Genomic DNA, 20,914 nt, shown 5'->3' with positions numbered 1-20,914 from the left:
GAATGTCCATGTTGATCCTCTTGGTCCATCCACCTGTCTTTGTTAGTCAGGCCTGACCCCTTCATCCCGTAGTTTATTCCAGTTATCTATTTTAATATGACTGAAGATGCAGAGGCCCCTTCTAATAGGGTATAACAGACTGGTTAGAACTTTGACCACACGCCCTCTAGATGGACTACATGCCCTCTATCAAATCAAAACGGGATTTTTTTGTCAAAACAAAGATGTAAAAGTATACTAGACATTTATAGAATACATCATACATAGTTTGACGATTCTGTGACAAACGGTGAATTAATTATTGATTTATACTGCTTTAAATGCCATTTTATAGATTGTATGTATTTCTATCAAGTAAAAACTGGAATTTCTACTCAAAACAAAGGTTGTAAAAGTATGCTAGACATTTATAGAATAAATCACATCTAGTTTGACGATTCTGTGACAAACGGTGAATTAGTTATAAATGTATACATTTTTAAATTGCTTTCGGCGAATGTCTGTTGAATGTCTGTTGAATGTGTGAATATAAAACCAAGTCCCGTTCCACCTTAAATCGGATTTGCGTTTGTGAAAAATATGGCGCTTTTATGAGGGTGAAAACCCCGCGCCCCGCCCTAAAAACACTGACCACGATGGGCAGATACACTAGCCTGCTGGCAATGGAGGAGTGAGGAAACTTCGCCTGTCAAAAGTGCAGATTCAACATTAGCTTTTGTACTGTGCCAAGTCCAATGATCAACACCGCCTTTGTAAGTGATCGCACAGCAATTCGTGCACAGAGCAGTAGAGTGCACGGAGGCTGACGATCGCGAGAGAGAACGAGTGTCGTCGTAGAATAGAACAAGTTCTAGGTTGTTTTTTGGGGGGCGATTGTTGCCAATATGTCCGGGAATCCCACATTTGTGAGTCCCTTCCACAGACCCCGCTGTTTGGCCGCAGCCGCGCCAGCAGGGAAAGCCAAACTCACCCACCCGGGCAAAGCCATTCTAGCAGGTAAGGATGAAGTCATTCATCTTTCCTTGTGTAAGCTGCTGATACTTTGTATCACATTTTCATACAGTGTTCATTCCAGCGCCTTGCTACATTCTAACACAGCAAGTCACTGTGACAATGCAGGGTATTCTACATGGGTTTGTTTTTACTTGTGTCGTGTGGCAGTCTGTTATATTGTAGCAATATATTTAAACACGATTGCCTGCCTATAGTGCTTGCTATGGGAGTGGTGAGGTGAGTTTTGTTAGTGTAGTGAGTTATTTGAGAGTCTACTAATCCATTCAGACATTTCTTATTCATTTAGTCATGAACTACATGTCAATCAGTTGCTAGGGAGTAAGAAGCCAATTCATAGACGCTAACCACCTTTAGCGTCAATTCATGAAGGTATCTTCGAGAGTCGGACTTTGATTACAATATAGCAACCCATATCATGTGCTGTTCTTGACAGGGTGCTGCAATATGAGTATTATTGAACGCATATGAGACTTAAGGAATACAAGACAGTATTAAATAGTTTGGAAATTAAACCTAAAACAAGAGTCTACCATGTCTAAGCCTGGGTTGTCTTTAAACTGTAGTAACCTCGAAGTGTAGAGCGAAATCCTACTCACTTTGACTATGGAACTGTCTCCATCTGTTGAACTACTACAATCAATTTGCCCTTTGAGCCTTTACTTCAGTGTGTGTGTGTGTGTGTGCGCGCGCGCGAGCGAGCGGTGTGTCTGTTCTAATCAAGGACACATGCTCTGGCTGAAGGTTCCAGGGTGTATAGAGTTAATTAGATGCATGTCATGGTCCTTTTTCTCTGATAATTTCTGACCCCATGATCCTACTGAATCCCCCCCTCAGTCCAGCAGAGCTTGGTTAACATGGCTTATGAATGGAAGATAGGCAGGCTTTCCTCTCACAGGAATGGGGGCTGAGTGGAGTGTGCCGTAACACTAAAGTTACAGAATCTGGCAAACTTGGTTTCAGACACAAAACATTTTAAAAGTTCCAATCTAGGAAAGAATTTGTTTGAATTTTGTAGAACACTTGGTGCCAACACAGATACTGTTTGGCTGTTCTATCCCTTTCTCAGAGTACAGTTGTGGCCAAAAGTTTTGAGAATCAAATCAAAGTTTATTTGTCACGTGCGCCGAATACAACAGATGTAGACCTTACAGTGAAATGCTTACTTACAGGCTCTAACCAATAGTGCAAAAAAGGTATTAGGTGAACAATAGGTAGGTAAAGAAATAAAACAACAGTAAAAAGACAGGCTATATACAGTAGCGAGGATATAAAAGTAGCGAGGCTACATACAGACACCGGTTAGTCAGGCTGATTGAGGTAGTTTGTACATGTAGATATGGTTAAAGTGACTATGCATATATGATGAACAGAGTAGCAGTAGCGTAAAAGAGGGGTTGGCGGGTGGTGGGTGGGTGGGACACAAGAATGACACAAATATTAATTTTCAAAGTCTGGTGCCTCAGTTTGTATGATGGCAATTTGCATATACTCCAGAATGTTATGAAGAGTGATCAGATGAATTGCAATTAATTGCAAAATCCCTCTTTGCCATGCAAATGAACTGAATCCACACAAAAACTTTTCCACTGCATTTCAGCCCTGCCACAAAAGGACCAGCTGACATCATGTCAGTGATTCTCTCGTTAACACAGGTGTGAGTGTTGACGAGGACAAGGCTGGAGGTCAATCTGTCATGCTGATTGAGTTTGAATAACAGACTGGAAGCTTCAAAAGGAGGGTGGTGCTTGGAATCATTGTTCTTCCTCTGTCGTCCATGGTTACCTGCAAGGAAACACGTGCCATCATCATTGCTTTGCACAAAAAGGGCTTCACAGGCAAGGATATTGCTCCCAGTAAGATTGCACCTAAATAACCATTTATCGGCTCATCAAGAACTTCTAGGAGAGTGGTTCAATTGTTGTGAAGAAGGCTTCAGGATGCCCAAAAAAGTCCAAGTGCCAGGACCGTCTCCTAAAGTTGATTCAGCTGCAGGATCGGGTGCACCACCAGTACAGAGCTTGCTCAGGAATGGCAGCTGGCAGATGTGAGTGCATCTGCATGCACAATGAGGTGAAGACTTTTGGAGGATGGCCTGGTGTCAAGAAGGGCAGCAAAGAAGCCACTTCTCTCCAGGAAAAACATCAGGGACAGACTGATATTCTGCAAAATGTACAGGGATTGGAATGCTGAGGACTGGGGTAAAGTCATTTTCTCTGATGAATCCCCTTTCCGATTGTTTGGGTCATCTGGAAAAAAGCTTGTCCGGAGAAAACAAGGTGAGCGCTACCATCAGTCCTGTGTCATGCCAACAGTAAAGCATCCTGAGACCATTCATGTGTGGGGTTGCTTCTCAGCCAAGGGAGTGGGCTCACTTGCAATTTTGCCTAAGAACACAGCCATGAATAAAGAATGGTACCAACACATCCTACGAGAGCAACTTCTCCCAACCATCCAGGAACAGTTTGGTGACGGAACAATGCCTTTTCCAGCATGATGGAGCACCTTGCCATAAGGCAAAAGTGATAACTAAGTGGCTCGGGGAACAAAACATCGATATTTTGGGTCAATGGCCAGGAAACTCCCCAGACCATAATCCCATTGAGAACTTGTGGTCAATCCTCAAGAGGTGGGTGGACAAACAAAAACCCACAAATTCTGACAAACTCCAAGCATTGATTATGTAAGAATGGGCTGCCATCAGTCAGGATGTGGACCAGAAGTTAATTGACAGCATGCCAGGGCAGATTGCAGAGGTCTTGAAAAAGAAGGGTCAACACTGTAAATATTGACTCTTTGCATCAACTTCATGTAATTGTCAATAAAAGCCTTTGACACTTATGAAATGCTTGTAATTATACTTCAGTATTCCATAGTAACATCTGACAAAAATATCTAAACACACTGAAGCAGCAAATTTTGGAAATTAATATTTGTCATTCTCAAAACTTTTTGGCCACTACTGTATACGCTGAACCTGGCTATTGCCTTGTGTTGCACGGCTGTGTAGATATTTGTGGTCATAGTAAGTTTACATGCAAATCAAGTCAAAGTTTATTGGTCGTGTACACAATTTTGCAGGTGTTATCGCAGGTGCAGCAAATACTTATGTATGCTTATGCAGCCTGAGGAGGAAGGTCCTTGGATGGAAACATTGCTGCATATGCAACAGATTAAAAAAAATCAAGGAACCCTTGAATGCAGTTCTACTGCTTGTTTTGTCTCTTTTATGTCATAACTAAGAGCATTCATGGGTGATAGCTGAGGGCATTCATGGGTGATAGCTGAGGGCATTCATTTGTGCCAAACTGCCTATATTGCTTTTGTATCTTGCTTTTTGCAAGGATGTTGTTCAACCTCAAAAGGCACGAAAAAAATGATTTTGACACCCACCATCTCAGATTCTTCTGAAATAATTTCTGTTGTTCATGCTTCATGTCCAAATCTTCCTAAAGTATCTAAAAATGTATTGTGTAACTTATAGATGATTTGGATATAAAGCACAAAAATGCTAACATAGGTACCATTAACTTGCATTGGATTTGTGCCACAAATTATATAAAGTTAGCATTTGAAGCAGTGGCCAGGTAAACAAAACCAAAGAATGGGTTGCTGTCATACCTGGTTCAAAGACTTACCCTGTAAGAAAACCAATATGTAATTTGGGACATAAACCCAACAACTTCAATGACTCATTTCTCTAAACATGAATAAAACATATTTTTTTGTTGTTGCTGAGAATACATTACATAAGGATGAAGAAACAATACTCCAAACCGCAGCTCCATACCACTTGTCAAAGATAGAGTAATGATACTATATACTCATTGTTGGGGTCGGATTGGTGTAGGGGTGTATGGCTTTTGACCACTTCTTTGCACTCCTCATGTCTTACTCATTGTTAGCAAAACATTTGGTCCGAATTGGATGTTAGGTACTATAATTATTGAATATTATATACAATTTAATTTGGAAGTTTACATACACTTAGGTTGGAGTCATTAAAACTAGTTTTTCAACCACTTCACAAATTTCTCGTTAACAAACTGGTTTTGGCAAGTCGGTAAGGACATCTACTTTGTGCATGACACAAGTAATTTTTCCAACAATTGTTTGCAGACAGATTATTTCACTTATAATTCACTGTATCACAGTTCCAGTGGGTCAGAAGTTTACATACACTAAGTTGACTGTGCCTTTAAACAGCTTGGAAGATTCCAGAAAATGATGTCATGGCTTGAGAAGCTTCTGATAGGCTAATTGACATCATTTGAGTCAATTGGAGATATACCTGTGGATGTATTTCAAGGCCTACCTTCAAACTCAGTGCCTCTTTGCTTGACATCATGGGAAAATCAAAAGAAATCAGCCAAGACCTCAGAAAAAATATTGTAGACCTCCACAAGTCTGGTTCATCCTTGGGAGCAATTTCCAAATGCCTGAAGGTACCACGTTCATCTGTACAAACAATAGTACGCAAGTATAAACACCATGGGACCACGCAGCCGTCATACCACTCAGGAAGGTGTTCTGTCTCCCTAAAGATGAACGTACTTTGGTGCGAAACTGCAAATCAATCCCAGAACAACAGCAAAGGACCTTGTGAAGATGCTGAAGGAAACGGGTACAAAAGTATCTATATCCACAGTAAAAGGAGTCCTATATCGACATAACCTGAAAGGCCGCTCAGCAAGGAAGAAGCCACTGCTCCAAAACCGCCATAAAAAGTCAGACTACGGTTTGCAACTGCATATGGGGACAAAGATCGTACTTTTTGGAGAATGTCCTCTGGTCTGATGAAACAAAAATAGAACTGTTTGGCCATAATGATCATTGTTATGTTTGGAGGAAAAAGGGGGAGGCTTGCAAGCCAAAGAACACCATCCCAACCGTGAAGCGCTGGGGTGGCAGCATCATGTTGTGGGGGTGCTTTGCTGCAGGATGGACTGGTGTATTTCGCAAAATAGATGGCATCATGAGTATAGAAAATGTGGATATATTGAAGCAACATCTCAAGACATCAGTCAGGAAGTTAAAGCTTGGTCACAAATGGGTCTTCCAAATGGACAATGACCCCAAGCGTACTTCCAAAGTTGTGGAAAAATGGCTTAAGGACAGCAAAGTCAAGGTATTGGAGTGCCCATCTAAAAGCCCTGACTTCAATCCTATAGAACATTTGTGGGCAGAACTGAAAAAGCGTGTGCGAGCAAGGAGGCCCACAAACCTGACTCAGTTACACCAGTTCTGTCAGGAGGAATGGGCCAAAATTCACCCAACTTCTTGTGGGAAGCTTGTGGAAGGCTACCCTAAACGTCTGACCCAAGTTAAACAATTTAAAGGCAATGCTACCAAATACTAATTGAGTGTATGTAAACTTCTGACCCACTGGGAATGCGATGAAAGAAATAAAAGCTGAAATAAATCATTCTCTCTACTATTATTCTGACATTTCACATTCTTAAAATAAAGTGGTGATCCTAACTGACCTAAGACAGGGAATTTCTACTAGGATTAAATGCCAGGAATTGTGAAAAACGGAGTTTAAATGTATTTGGCTAAGGTGTATTTAAACATCCGACTTCAACTGTAAGTCCTATAAATTAATATGGCCAATTTGGGTGCAATCAATTAGCTTAATTTCTCAGATCAAATTATATTTCAACAAAATTATGTTTCCGGAATGCTTATCTTATCTGTTTCTAACTACAGAAACTATTTCAGAACAAGTGAACACAGATCCATTCCAATTCCCTGATTGACTGGAAATATCACTCTCTACTTTAGGTGATTGAAATCATTTGTCTGTCTCTCAGTTCTCTGGCACATTTTTCAGGACTATTTATTTATTTATTTATTTTTTAATATTTTTTTTAGGTCTATCGGTATCAGTCAACTACTATGCTTTTACCTGGAGTGAAACGTGAGTTATAGGGGCACACTCATTTTAACTCACAGAATAGATGAGAGCAATATGATGGATGTCTACTAGAGGTCGACCGATACCGATTTATTGGGGGACCAAAAAAAGCCGATACCGATTAATCAGACTTTTTTTCTTTTTTAAAAAAAATAATAATGACAATTACAACAATACTGAATGAACACAAATTTTAACTTAATATAATACATCAATAAAATAAATTTAGCCTCAAATAAATAATGAAACATGTTCAATTTGGTTTAAATAATGCAAAAACAAAGTGTTGGAGAAGAAAGTAAAAGTGCAATATGTGCCATGTAAAAAAAGCTAACGTTTAAGTTCCTTGCTCAGAACATGAACATATGAAAGCTGGTGGTTCCTTTTAACATGAGTCTTCAATATTCCCAGGTAAGAAGGTTTAGGTTGTAGTTATTATAGGACTATGTCTCTCTATACCATTTGTATTTCATATACCTTTGACTATTGGATGTTCTTATAGGCACTTTAGTATTGCCAGTGTAACGTATAGCTTCCGTCCCTCTCCTCGCTCCTACCTGGGCTCGAACCAGGAACACATCGACAACAGCCACCCTTGAAGCAGCGTTACCCATGCAGAGCAAGGGGAACAACTACTCCGAGTCTCAGAGCGAGTGACGTTTGAAACGCTATTAGCGCGCACCCCGCTAACTAGCTAGCCATTTCACATCGGTTACACCAGCCTAATCTCGGGAGTTGATAGGCTTGAAGTCATAAACAGTGCAACGCTTGAAGCACTGTTTGAATGAATGCTTACGAGCCTGCTGGTGCCTACCATCGCTCAGTCAGAATGCTCTATCAATTCATAGACTTAATTATAACATCATAACGCACAGAAATACGAGCCTTAGGTCATTAATATGGTCGAATCCGGAAACTATAATCTCGAAAACAAAACGTTTATTCTTTCAGTGAAATACGGAACGGTTCCGTATTTCATCTAACGGGTGGCATCCATAAGTCTAAATATTCCTGTTACGTTGTACAACCTTCAATGTTATGTCATAATTACGTAAAATTCTTTCAAATTAGTTCGCAACGAGCCAGGCGGCCCAAACTGTTGCATATACCCTGACTCTGCGTGCAATGAACGCAAGAGAAGTGACACAATTTCCCTAGTTTAATATTGTCTGCTAACCTGGATTTCTTTTAGCTAAATATGCAGGTTTAAAAATATATACTTCTGTGTATTGATTTTAAGGCATTGTTTATGGTTAGGTACAGTCGTGCAACGATTGTGCTTTTTTCGCAAATGCGCTTTTGTTAAATCATCCCCCGTTTTAGTGAAGTAGGCTGTCTTTGTTAAGAAGGAATAGTCTTCACACAGTTCGCAACGAGCCAGGCGGCCCAAACTGCTGCATATACCCTGACTCTGTTGCAAGAGAAGTGACACAATTTTCCTAGTTAAAAGAAATTCATGTTTGCAGGCAATATTAACTAAATATGTAGGTTTAAAAATATATACTTGTGTATTGATTTTAAGAAAGGTATTGATGTTCATGGTTAGGTACACATAGGAGCGAATGCGCGCCGCATTGATTATATGCAATGCAGGACACGCTAGATAACTAGACATGGTTGATGATATTACTAGTTTAACTAGTGATTATGATTTATTGATTGTTTTTTATAAGCTAAGTTTAATGCTAGCTAGCAACTTACCTTGGCTTCTTACTGCATTCGCGTAACAGGCAGGCTCCTCGTGGAGTGCAACGTAAGGCAGGTGGTTAGACCGTTGGACTAGTTAACTGTAAGGTTGCAAGATTGAATCCCCGAGCTGACAAGGTAAAAATCTGTCGTTCTGCCCCTGAACAAGGCAGTTAACCCACTGTTCCTAGGCCGTCATTGAAGATAACAATGTGTTCATAACTGACTTGCCTAGTTAAATAAAGGTGTAAAAAAATTATAATAATTAAAAATAATCGGCCAAATCGGTGTCCAAAAATACCGATGTCCGATTGTTCTGAAAACGTGAAATCGGCCTTAATTAATCGGCCATTCCGATTAATCGGTCGACCTCTAATGTCTACCAGGAAGTGCTTTCACAGTGAAACCGAAATGAAGGAAAGGAGATGAAAGGAATACATCTTTACACTACCAGTGAGATTCACCCAATAATGTGAGTGCTTGGCAGGGAGCTGGGGCCTGCAGTGCAGTGCTGTGTTACTGAGTCCATGAACCATGATGACACAGCATAAATCCACACACACACACGCACGCACGCACGCGCGCACACACACACACACAGCACACGTGCAGCTGGATTACAACATCCTTTCACCCGACCAGATCAGACCAGGGCCAGGGTCCCATGCTGAAGGTAGGTTTTTTTTCTTCAATTTTCTTTCTTCACTGTTCACTTTTTAGTGCAATTTTTGCACTTGACTACCCCCAGAGAATGCAAAGCACTCTGAGACCCAGTAAAATGTGCCATAAATGTAAATCAATTAATTGGTAATGTTGTTGAGCATAAACTATGGTCTTCAACACCCTCATCTACACAGATTACGTTAAATCTGGCTATGCAGTATTTTGGCTTGCTCCTTATCTTTAACTCTGAGCCCTTCTTTCTCAACATAGAGAGTTGTAGTAGGTCAGTTCAAAAGTCAACTCCATATTGAACTATCATTGTTGCACGATAATTTATTTCAGCGTGTTTTGCTTGCACACTTTCCTTTGCAAGAAATTAAGTGTGTGTGTGCTCGAATGTTTCCCTCCCACCAGAGACCAGTCAGCAAAGCTGTCTATTAGCCCAGAGATGATTACAATCTCAGTAGTCAGACCTGACAAACTGGTTGTCTTTCTCCTGTCCTGTTATGAGGAAACTGTTAGACACGTCTAATTATAAATATCTAACTTTATGACGGAAGGTACTGGGCAGAATTTCGAGCCTACTGTGTAATAACAAGATCATTCGCATGACCGTGTGTGTGTTTGTGGAGATTGTTCCATGTCCATTCCTGTGTGGGACTGACGGACCAGCATGTCTGTGTGTTCAGGTGAAATGCATGCTGAAGTCCAGAGCCTCAACAAATGTCTCTTTCAGAAGCAGCAGCATGGGGTTGAGGTTCAACCAGGACGTTTCCCAAACACACACACACAGGTTTAGGGTCAGCTTTCCCAACTCCAAATCTAACAGATTTTTTCCATGGTGAGTGTTTAGCCTAGTTACAACTGGTTAGAGATCAGTGGTTGAGAATGCTAAATTATCATATAACTTTTAGGTTGCTACCGGCAACAAACTCTATATGTCTGTGATGACTCTGTGTCACTGAGTGTGTGTAGCTCTAGCTCGCGGTCCCCTGCTAAGACGTTGCATGCATCAAATGAAATTCTATTGGTCGCATACACATATTTAGCAGATTTTATCGCAGGTGTAGCGAAATGCTTATGTTCCTAGCCCCAACAGTGCAGTGCCACTGGGCTACCGAGTGGCGCAGTGGTCTAAGGCACTGCAACTCAGTGCAAGAGGCATCACTACAGTCCCTGGTTCGAATCCAGGCTATATCACATCCGGCTGTGATTGGGAGTCCCATAGGACGGTGCACAATTGACCCAGCATCGTCCGGGTTTGGCCAGGGTAGGCCGTCATTGTGAATAAGAATTTGTTCTTAACTGACTTTCCTAGTTAAATAAAGGTTGAATTAATTAATATATTTAACCTTTTATTTAACTAGGCAAGTCAGTTAATAACAAATTATTATTTACAATGACAACCCACTGTTCCCCAGTAGGCCAACTGCCTTGTTCAGGGGCAGAACAACAGATTTTTAGCTTGTCAGCTCGGGGATTCGATCCAGCAACCTTTCGGTTACTGGCCCAACGCTCTAACCACTAGGCTATTTAAAAAAAAAAATACCTGACGATATAAGCAAATCCCCCCCCCCCCAAAAAGAATAAAGATAAAGGAATTAAGAAATATCTAAATTATTAGAATGAGCAATGTCAGAGTCTGGAATATAAATATATACAAGTACAGTTGAAGTCGGAAGTTTACATACACTTAGGTTGGAGTCATTAAAACTCGTTTTTCAACCACTCCACAAATTTCTTGTTAACAACTACTATAGTTTTAGCAAGTCGGTTAGGACATCTACTTTGTGTATGACACAATTAATTTTTCCAACAATTGTTTACAGACAGATTATTTCACTTATAACTCAATGTATCACAATTCCAGTGGGTCAGAAGTTTACATGCACTAAGTTGACTGTGCCTTTAAACAGTGTGGTAATTTTCCTGAAAATGATGTCATGGCTTTAGAAGCTTCTGATAGGCTAATTGACATCATTTGAGTCAATTGGAGGTGTACCTATGGATGTATTTCAAGGCCTACCTTCAAACTCAGTGCCTTTTTGCTTGACATCATGGGAAAATCAAAAGAAATCAGCCAAAAATGGCATAAGGACAACAAAGTCAAGGTATTGGAGTGGCCATCACAAAGCCCTGACTTCAACCCTATAGAACATTTGTGGGCAGAACTGAAGCATGTGCGAGCAAGGAGGCCTGCAAACCTGACTCAGTTACACCAGCTCTGTCAGGTGGAAGGGGCCAAAATTCACCCAACTTATTGTGGGAAACTTGTGGAAGGCTACCCGAAACGTTTGACCCAAGTTAAACAATTTAAAGGCAATGCTACCGAAATACTAATTGAGTGTATGTAAACTTCTGACCCACTGGGAATGTGATGAAAGAAATAAAAGCTGAAATAACAATCATTCTCTCTACTATTATTCTGACATTTCACATTCTTAAAATAAAGTGGTGATCCTAGCTGACCTAAGACAGGGAATTTTAACTGGGATTAAATGTCAGTAATTGTGAAAAACTGAGTTTAAATGTATTTGGCTAAGGTGTATGTAAACTTCCGACTTCAACTGTATGTATATGATGGTTTGTATAGACATTATTGGCAGTATATGAATAGAAAAGTTGTATACAGCAGTAGTTATACAGGATAAGCCTTGACTAGAATACAGTTGAATGACTATATACACAGAACAGCAGTCTCTAAGGTGCAGGGTGGAGTACCGGGTGATAGCCGGCTAGTAACAGTGACTAAAGTTCAGGTCAGTGTACTGGGCGGAAGCTGGCTAGTGGTGACTATTTAACAGTCTGATAGCCTGGAGATAGAAGCTGTATCTCGGTCCCAGCTTTGATGGACTTGTACTGTCTCCGCCTTCTAGATGGTAGCGGGGGGAACAGGCTGTGGCTCGGGGGCAAAGCCGAGTTTCTTCAGCCTCCTGAGGTTGAAAAAGCGCTGTTGCTGGTTGTGTGCCACATCATTGACTGTGCCGTGGGCACCAGATTGCTATAACATACAGCATGATGTGGTTAGCTGATATGTAAAATACCTATCCAGGCGTTGTAAGATCTGGCATGCGTCACTAACGCCCGGGCAGAGGAACGCACCCTATGTGTGTACTACTTTCTCTGTTCCAGTGGAGAACACCGGTTACCACAGCCACAAAGTCAAAATTGGATTTATCGTAAAAATCAATGAAAACAAAAGTGAGATTTTTTGGTCTTAATTTAAGGTTAGGCTTAGACATAAGGTTAGCAGTGTGGTTAAGGTTATTGTTAGGTTTAAAATCACATTTAAACTGACTACATTGTAGAAATAGGCAGGTTTATGACCGTGGCTGTGGTAACTAGTGACGACTAGTCACACCCCCACTGATCAGGAACAGCACAGAGGGGAGTATCCTGTGGGCAGAATCCCAGTTTAACCAATCAGAGACCTTCTTTCTGTTTGCTGTTCAACTGCAGATGTGTGGAGCTACTGCTGTTAAGGTGGAACCATGAGGTTACCAATAAAACTACAGTTACAGAGAGAAGTCCTCCTACACTGTTGATCTTTTAAAATGGTTAAGTTATTGAAACACTTTGATTCTTTAGAATATTGTTACATATTTTATTTGTGAATGCAGTAATAACACATGCTATACATAAAAGGATGACATCCATTCAGCTAGCAGAGAAGAACCATCTACAGTGCTTTCAGAAAGTATTCACACCCCTTGACTTTTTCCACCTTTTGTTGTTACAGCCTGAATTTAAAATAGATTAAATATAGATTTTTTTTTGTCACTGGCCTACACACAATACCCAATAATGTCATAGTAGAATAATGTTTTTTGAAATTGAATAAAAAACGAAAAGCTGAAATGTCTAGAGTCAGTAAGTATTCAACCCCTTTGTTGTGTCAAGCCTTAAGTTTGTGGGGGGGGGGAAAGTATCTTAACAAGTCACATAATAAGTTGCATGGACTCACTCTGTGTGCAATAATAGTGTTTAACATGATTTTTGATTGACTACCTCATCTCTGTACCACACGCATACAATTGTCTATCTGTAAGGTCCCTCAGTTGAGCAGTGTATTTCAAACACAGATTCAACCACAAAGACCAAGGAAGTTTTGCAATGCCTTGCTAAGAAGGGCACCTATTGGTAGATGGATTAATAAAAAACATTGAATACCCTTTTTAGTATGGTGAAGTTATTAATTACACTTTGGATGGTGTATCAATACACTCAGTCACTACAAAGATACAGGCGTCCTTCCTAACTCAGTTGCCGGAGAGGAAGGAAAACTGCTCAGGGATTTCACTATGAGTCCAATGGTGACTTTAAAATAGTTACAAAGTTTAATGGCTGTAATAGGAGAAAACTGAGGATGGATCAAGAACATGATACTTACTCCACAATACTGACCTAATTGACAGAGTGAAAAGAGATAAAGCCTTTACAGAATAAAAAATATTCCAAAACATGCATCCTGTTTGCAACAAGGCACTAAAGTAAAACTGCAGAAAATGAGGCAAAGCAATTCACTTTTACCCTGAATACAAAGTGTTAAATCCAATACAACAAATTACTGAATACTACTCTCAATATTTTCAAGCATAGTGGTGGCTGCATCGTGATATGGCTATGCTTGTAATCGTTAAGGACTGAGGAGTTTTTCAGGATAAAAAATTAACTGAATGGAGCAAAGCGCAGGGATAATCCTAGAGGAAAAGCTGGTTCAGTCTGCTTTCCACCGGACACTGTGAGTTGAATTCACCTTTCAGCAGAACAATAACCTAAAACACAAGGCCAACTCTATACTGGATTTTCTTACCAAGAAGACAGTGAATGTTCCTGAGTGGTCTAGTTAGATTTTCAAGTAAAAACTCTGGCAAGACCTGAAAATTGTTGTCTTGCAATGATCAACAACCAGTTTGACAGAGCTTGAAGAATTTTGAAAAGAATAATGGCCAAATGTTGCGCAATCCAGGTGTGGAAAGCTCTTCGAGACTTACCCAGAAAGACAGCTGTAATCGCTGCCAAAGGTGCTTCTACAAAGTATTGACTCGGGGGTGTGAATACTTATGTAAATTAAATATTTCTCTATTTCATTTAAAATACATTTACAAAAATGTCTAAAAACATGTTTTCACTTTGTTATTATGGGGTGTTTGTAGATGGGTGAGAATTTTATTTGATTTAATCAATTTTGAATTCAGGCTGTAACACAATGTGGAATAAGTCAAGGGATATGAATACTTTTTGGGAGGCACTGTACCTTTAACTGAGAACTTGTGTCTGTTTCAGATTGAGCAGAGGGTATAGTGATCAGCCCAACCCTAACACACTTTCTCTGTCTCTCCCTCTCTCTCTAGGTGGTATTGCTGGAGGAATAGAGATCTGTATTACATTCCCTACAGAGTATGTGAAGACTCAGCTGCAGCTGGATGAGAAGGCCAACCCTCCCAGATATAAAGGCATTGGTGGGTATCTGTTCCAACAGTTTCTCCCAAACAGGAAAGGGAATTATTTTGTTACTTTTACATGATTTCCTATATTGTTACCAGTAATAGCAGTAACAGTCCATCATTGGCACACATTGAAACAGAGAGAGCTGTTTGCAGTAGACCTTACATGGCAGATAAATGAAAAGCCTTGAGCCAGGGATCTGTACTAAATGGGTCTACACTTTCCTGAGGTGTGTGTGGGTGTGTGTGTGTGTGTGTGTGTGTGTGTGTGTGTGTTTAGAGTCAGTGGACTTTGGCCTGGAGTCGCTCTGGAGCAACATGTTTGTTTGTCAGTTCTGAGTTCATACTCATGAACTGTTAACTGTAGAAGCTGCAAGTTGATGTTTATTGTCATGAGTTTTACCCTGAAGGCAGAACTGATCGGCTTCTGCTAGATGGGCCGGCTTCAAAGTTAAGATTGTCTAAATTGTAAACATTTATGAAGGTTGCTTTTTTTGACGGAAGGTTGCTTTTTGGTTTTAATTTAAGGTTAGGTTAGCAGTGTGGTAAAACCATCTTTTTTAAAAAAGGTATTTTATTTAATTAGGCAAGTCAGTTAAGAACAAATTCTTATTTACAATGACGGCCTACCCCGATCAAACCCTAACCCGGACGAAGCTGATACAATTGTGCGTCGCCCTATGGGGAATCCCACTCACGGCCGGTTGTGATACAGCCTGGAATCGAACCAGGGTCTGTAGTGAAGCGTCTAGCACTGAGATGCATTGTTTTAGACCGCTGCACCACTCGGGATAAAATCAGATTTGCTGACTTTGTGGCTGTGCCAGGTAGTGACCACTCTGCAGAGCTGCCTCCAGTACACGAGTCATGACAACAAATGCCAACCTATGTAGATGCAAGCACCATGACTGTCACTAACACTTTCCTATATCCATGCATTACTTTTTGTTAATACTATTGAATGTTCCACATGTAACGTGCACAAAATACCTCAAGCTGAGTTGAAATATCTGCAGTTGACTGTGTATGTTTGTCGTTTCTCACCCTGATTCTCTCTGTCCCTCCCTGTAGTTGACTGTGTGAAGCAGACGGTAGACGGTCATGGGGTGAGGGGTCTGTACAGAGGGCTCAGCTCACTGCTCTATGGCTCCATACCCAAAGCAGCTGTCAGGTACAACACACACACATTCAACCACACCACACTACACCACACACTGTTTATCTGTCTCTGTAAATGTTTTCTATGTCCCTGACAACCGCTCTCTCTATCAGGTTTGGTATGTTTGAGTTCCTCAGTAATAAGATGCGCGATGAGAATGGGAAGCTGGACAGTACCCGGGGTCTTTTCTGTGGTCTGGGGGCAGGAATGGCTGAGGCTGTGGTGGTGGTCTGCCCCATGGAGACGGTCAAGGTATGTGTGTCTTAAAATGTTTTAGGAAATCTTAAACAGTTATTTGCATGTGTTGGTGTCGATGTCAATAAAGATCTGCATATAATTTGAATCCGTGTCGTCCACTTGTGTCATTTCAGGTAAAGTTCATCCATGACCAGTCGTCAGCCAACCCAAAGTACCGGGGATTTTTCCATGGAGTCAGGGAGATCATCAGAACTGAAGGTAACACAATGATTGACATTTTTCCATTCACCTAACAGGGGGATCCTGTTTTCTGCTAACAATGCCTGCAGTACCGCCAATATTTATAACTAATCCAAGATACACCACAGCCTGTCGTTTCCAATGGGAACAAATTAGTCATAGTGGGCAGAACAAGCAAGGAGGGGTGCAGAGCCAAGCACGAGCTAGCGAGATCCTATTGGTGCGTTCTAGCATGTATTTGCATATTTCCATTAGGGAACGTCTACTCTGTGAAGTGCAGTAACTCAATTCGCCCTTGCACTCTTTCTAAACAACTGCATTTTTTGGCTTCAATGAGAGGGGAGTCATTCTCCCCTGGTTGAAAGAGACTAGTGAAGGGAAGAGGGAGTAGTTCCTGCCATCTGCTGGACAGTTATTTGCTCTGGTCTCACCATAACTGAAATGACCGTTGGATTGTTATTTTATGGTAATTGGACGGAAGGTTGTGGGATGGTTATTGACTCTGTGTTGATGTGTTATGGTGTTGTGCTGTCTGTCTCTTCCAGGCCTGAGGGGGACGTACCAGGGTCTGACAGCCACGGTACTGAAACAGGGATCCAACCAGGCCATCCGCTTCTACGTTATGACCTCTCTAAGGAACTGGTACAAAGGTGTGTGTGACCGACTTAGTTTGAATCCTTGTCTCCCGTGTGTATGTGTGTGTTGTTTACCTGTGTGTGTATCCACTGCTCTGTCTCTCCCTGTTTCCTAGGTGATGACCCTAACAAGGTCATTAACCCTCTGGTCACGGGAGCATTCGGAGCCTTCGCTGGAGCTGTCAGTGTGTTTGGAAACACTCCTCTGGATGTCATCAAAACCAGGATGCAGGTAGACACTGCCATGATCAATGACCTGGTCACATGCAGTGAATTGTAGATCTTTCTCTATACATGTATTGTATCATATTGTTAAGTAAACCCCGTCTGTCTCTCCTCTAACAGGGTCTGGAGGCTCACAAGTACAAAAGCACCCTGGACTGTGCCGTCAAGATCATGAAGCATGAGGGACCTAAAGCGTAAGTATCTCTGTACACACTAACTGTGTGACCTTCTGTCTCATTTTCATCTATTTTTATCAGACCGATAATGGTATTGACCCTGTGTCTGCCCTTCACCTCCTACCTTCCTTCATTATTTCCTCCCTCTCTCCCCAGGTTCTATAAGGGTACAGTCCCCAGGCTGGGCAGGGTGTGTATGGATGTAGCTATCGTCTTCATCATCTATGAGGAGGTGGTGAAGGTCCTCAACAAAGTCTGGAAGACGGACTAAGACCACATTTCTGTGACGACCAGCGGAGCAGGGAATGGCCCGGAAGGCCCGTTGACATCATAACTATGGCCTGATTCCAAACCCAATCCTTTTGCCTTTTCCTTAGGTTATCCATGACTAGCAACCTCCTCACAGATCTGACATGACTCTCTGTATTTCATTCCAGAAAGTTGTTCTGTCCCATACCCTTGTTTACTTTGATAGTTGAGTGCACTTCACCTAGGGTGCTATAGGATCCTATTGGGGACACTACTATCATATTGTTTATACCTACTGTCTTTGATCTTCTTAAAATCCGCAAGTGGGATTTAGCAAGGGCACAGGGGTTAGGGTGAGGGATTGGGCCACTGTGAGTGAAATATGGGAACGCTGTGTCATTCCAAGGGCACAGGGGGTAGGGTGAGGGATTGGGCCACTGTGAGTGAAATATGGGAACACTGTGTCATTCCAGAGAAGTGTCGTAGACGGACGGTGCTTCAGTTCACCTATGGCTATTATTATCATCTTATGTTGTACGTTAACATACTTGACTTAATCAAAAATGAAATGATACTTATAAAACCCCAAATAATGGGATGTAGATCAACAGAAAACACTTGAAATGACAGAGGAGGAACAGAGGTTTTTAACTCCAAGGGCCACGGTGTACATTTAACAGGAAAAGGTATTACCCAGGGAAAAGGGTCTGGTAGAGACCATCGTTTTCCCCTAATAGCAGTATAACAGAGATGTCTGTTTGTTCACGGGTCATATGAGTCTTATTGTCCAGGTTTAATGCAGGTCTGAAATGTTTTAGCTGCTTTACATACCTGAGTGCTATTACATCAAAATGCCTTATAGATTGTTATATTCAGAGATATCTTTATGGTAGAACGCTATTATGGGTGCGTTCGTAAATTCGTCAGTTATTCTGTTCTATGGCACACTCAGACCAGAGTGCTCTGAAATCGGAGTAGATAGCCAAAGTGAATTTACGAACACACCCTATATGTAGTAACCATAATTGTTGTGACCATAGAATTAGAACTCAGTGTTTAATTGCTACTCATTCTACTAATTCTGTAGTGGTGAATAGCCTGTTTTTGGTGTCCGTCAAATACAGAGATGTACATTTTACATTTACATTTAAGTCATTTAGCAGACGCTCTTATCCAGAGCGACTTACAAAATGTACGTCATACAGTATACTCAGACATTCTGCAGAATGCACCAACACTTTTTAAAGTTAATTCCATAAAAACAATGACCAAGACTGAGATGATGCTGGTGAGGGTGATGAACTTTGCAAATGTGAAATATATTTACATAATGATTGTTTTTTTTGGGGGGGGGGGCCCCAATGTTGTATGAAAGTGCCTGCAAGTGTATCTCATGATTGTTTTAGAAATCTGGTATAAGATGTCTAGTGTTACTAATGTCTATAGTTGAATGTTTAGCTGGGTCAGTTCTTCATTACTGTCATACAGTATGATAACTTCATTGTTTTTATTTAATATAGACAGTAACACAGTGCAATGAGGCCTTGCTGAGATGTTTTTATTGGCAAACATGATTAGATCTACTGGTACTGGCTGGCAGTATGGCTGACCAGAGACTGTCATAATGCAGCCTTGAGTAATTCAATGAGATGTTGTCTGGTAATGTTCCCTGTCAGTTATAGAGTATGTATAAATGTCTTTGATTTACAATTTATGATTCCACATTTTCTTGGTAGTGTGGAGGGGGTGGGGACACTGATTTTCATTTAAAATGACTAGATTTATATTCAGGGCGGCTCCAGGCATAAGCAGCAAAAACTCAGTCCAGCTGTCAATTTACTGTTGAGAGTTAGAATTCACAAGGTGCAAGTTCGAAGTTTGGTTGTGCATCAACAATTTTTCTATTATGTCAGTCACTAGCTATGTTTCCATCCAAATATTCTAGAATCTGCATAAATAAAATATGCTCATTTTCCCACCAGGGGTGTATTTCCACTAAATGGACGGATACAAATCAGTGTGTGATGACGTCGTGCACACAAAATGTACCTTCTCGCTTAAGTTTTCATGTACCGAATGAAACGTTTTGTTTCCATAGCATTTTCAACTCTACCGATAGGTTTGTCACAAAAACTGTTGCATTAAATAGCGAATGTGCCTGCTTTGGTCTTGAGACATGCGCTCTGACCAACAGCTCGCAGCTACAGTGCGGGTAGGCTGTGAGGGTTTTCTAGTTTAGCCTGCAGCAGCTACTCTTCCTGGGATCCAGCTACAGTGCGGGTAGGCTGTGAGGGTTTTCTAGTTTAGCCTGCAGCAGCTACTCTTCCTGGGATCCAGCTACAGTGCGGGTAGGCTGTGAGGGTTTTCTAGTTTAGCCTGCAGCAGCTACTCTTCCTGGGATCCAGCTACAGTGCGGGTAGGCTGTGAGGGTTTTCTAGTTTAGCCTGCAGCAGCTACTCTTCCTGGGATCCACATTAAACGTACAAATACATGACAGTAATAGACGAACAATAAGATATTTATTTTTTATTTAATGTAATAAGATACTATAGAAATACTATACTATATATATATCTAGTATAGTCTACATAATAAGATTATTATGGATAAGAGTGAGAATATTTGTATTTGTCAAACGGCAGCCAAGCATCGATCATCGTATCACCAGAATTAGACCCTCGATATTTAATGGAAAGCAGCGTCAAGCTCATCACCTTGCACTTTACCACCCTGTGAAGTTCATCTTAACTAATGTCATCTGTAGCCTAATAAACTGCATAGTTTCCAGAGTCGTAGTGGGAGCGTGACTCCAAATTTACTTCGATATGATGGTTATTATATCAATATTTGGGCATAAAGGTGTTCCATTGACATTTCCCGTATAATACATTTTACAGACACAAAAAGATCCCACTATGTCGAACGAACAAATTGTGTCGGCATTAAATTACACCGAAACTTCCCTTTTCCATCACAGCTGTCGTGATAATTTTTTATATGATAAGATTCGCTTGAAAACTGGATTGAAACATGGTTACTGACGGTCACTCAATTAGCTATGTCAGGTTGATAAATTATTCTAACCAGCTATTGTCATAAAATAAGTTGTACTCATCCTTAAAGATGTCGTACTGGAGAGAAGAGGACCAAGGCGCAGCGAGACTGTGAATACTCATACTTTAATAGACTCCAGTAAGGCATCCACAGGAAAACAATAACACGACAATAACAGTCTGACTAGGCACACGGCTAAGCACAGAACAATTCCCCACAAACCCCAGTGACAAACAACTCCTACATATGTGACT

The 20,914-nt window shown here is 41.0% G+C and overlaps 1 protein-coding gene across 2 annotated transcripts; it reads left to right on the top strand.

Annotated features, from left to right (window-relative positions):
* The first annotated feature begins 635 nt into the window (after nt 1-635).
* On the top strand, nt 636-19,316 carry LOC106568272 (tricarboxylate transport protein B, mitochondrial). 2 transcript variants are annotated; one of them, XM_014138445.2, is made up of 9 exons: nt 636-996; nt 14,632-14,739; nt 15,796-15,895; nt 15,997-16,135; nt 16,255-16,339; nt 16,867-16,971; nt 17,073-17,188; nt 17,302-17,375; nt 17,514-19,316. In XM_014138445.2, the coding sequence occupies exons 1-9, from the start codon at nt 885-887 to the stop codon at nt 17,626-17,628; spliced, it is 954 nt and encodes a 317-aa protein (XP_013993920.1). In that variant the 5' UTR covers nt 636-884; the 3' UTR covers nt 17,629-19,316. The 2 variants fall into 2 exon arrangements, with proteins under 2 accessions (XP_013993920.1, XP_045548411.1); XM_045692455.1 differs by lacking the exon at nt 636-996 and adding an exon at nt 9,134-9,287.
* The last annotated feature ends 1,598 nt before the right edge of the window (nt 19,317-20,914 follow it).

The sequence above is a fragment of the Salmo salar genome, chromosome ssa13, assembly GCF_905237065.1.
Source record: "Salmo salar chromosome ssa13, Ssal_v3.1, whole genome shotgun sequence".
Lineage (NCBI taxonomy): Eukaryota > Metazoa > Chordata > Actinopteri > Salmoniformes > Salmonidae > Salmo > Salmo salar.
Note: the sequence above shows the minus strand (reverse complement) of the source record. Positions and strands in the feature narration are given on the sequence as shown.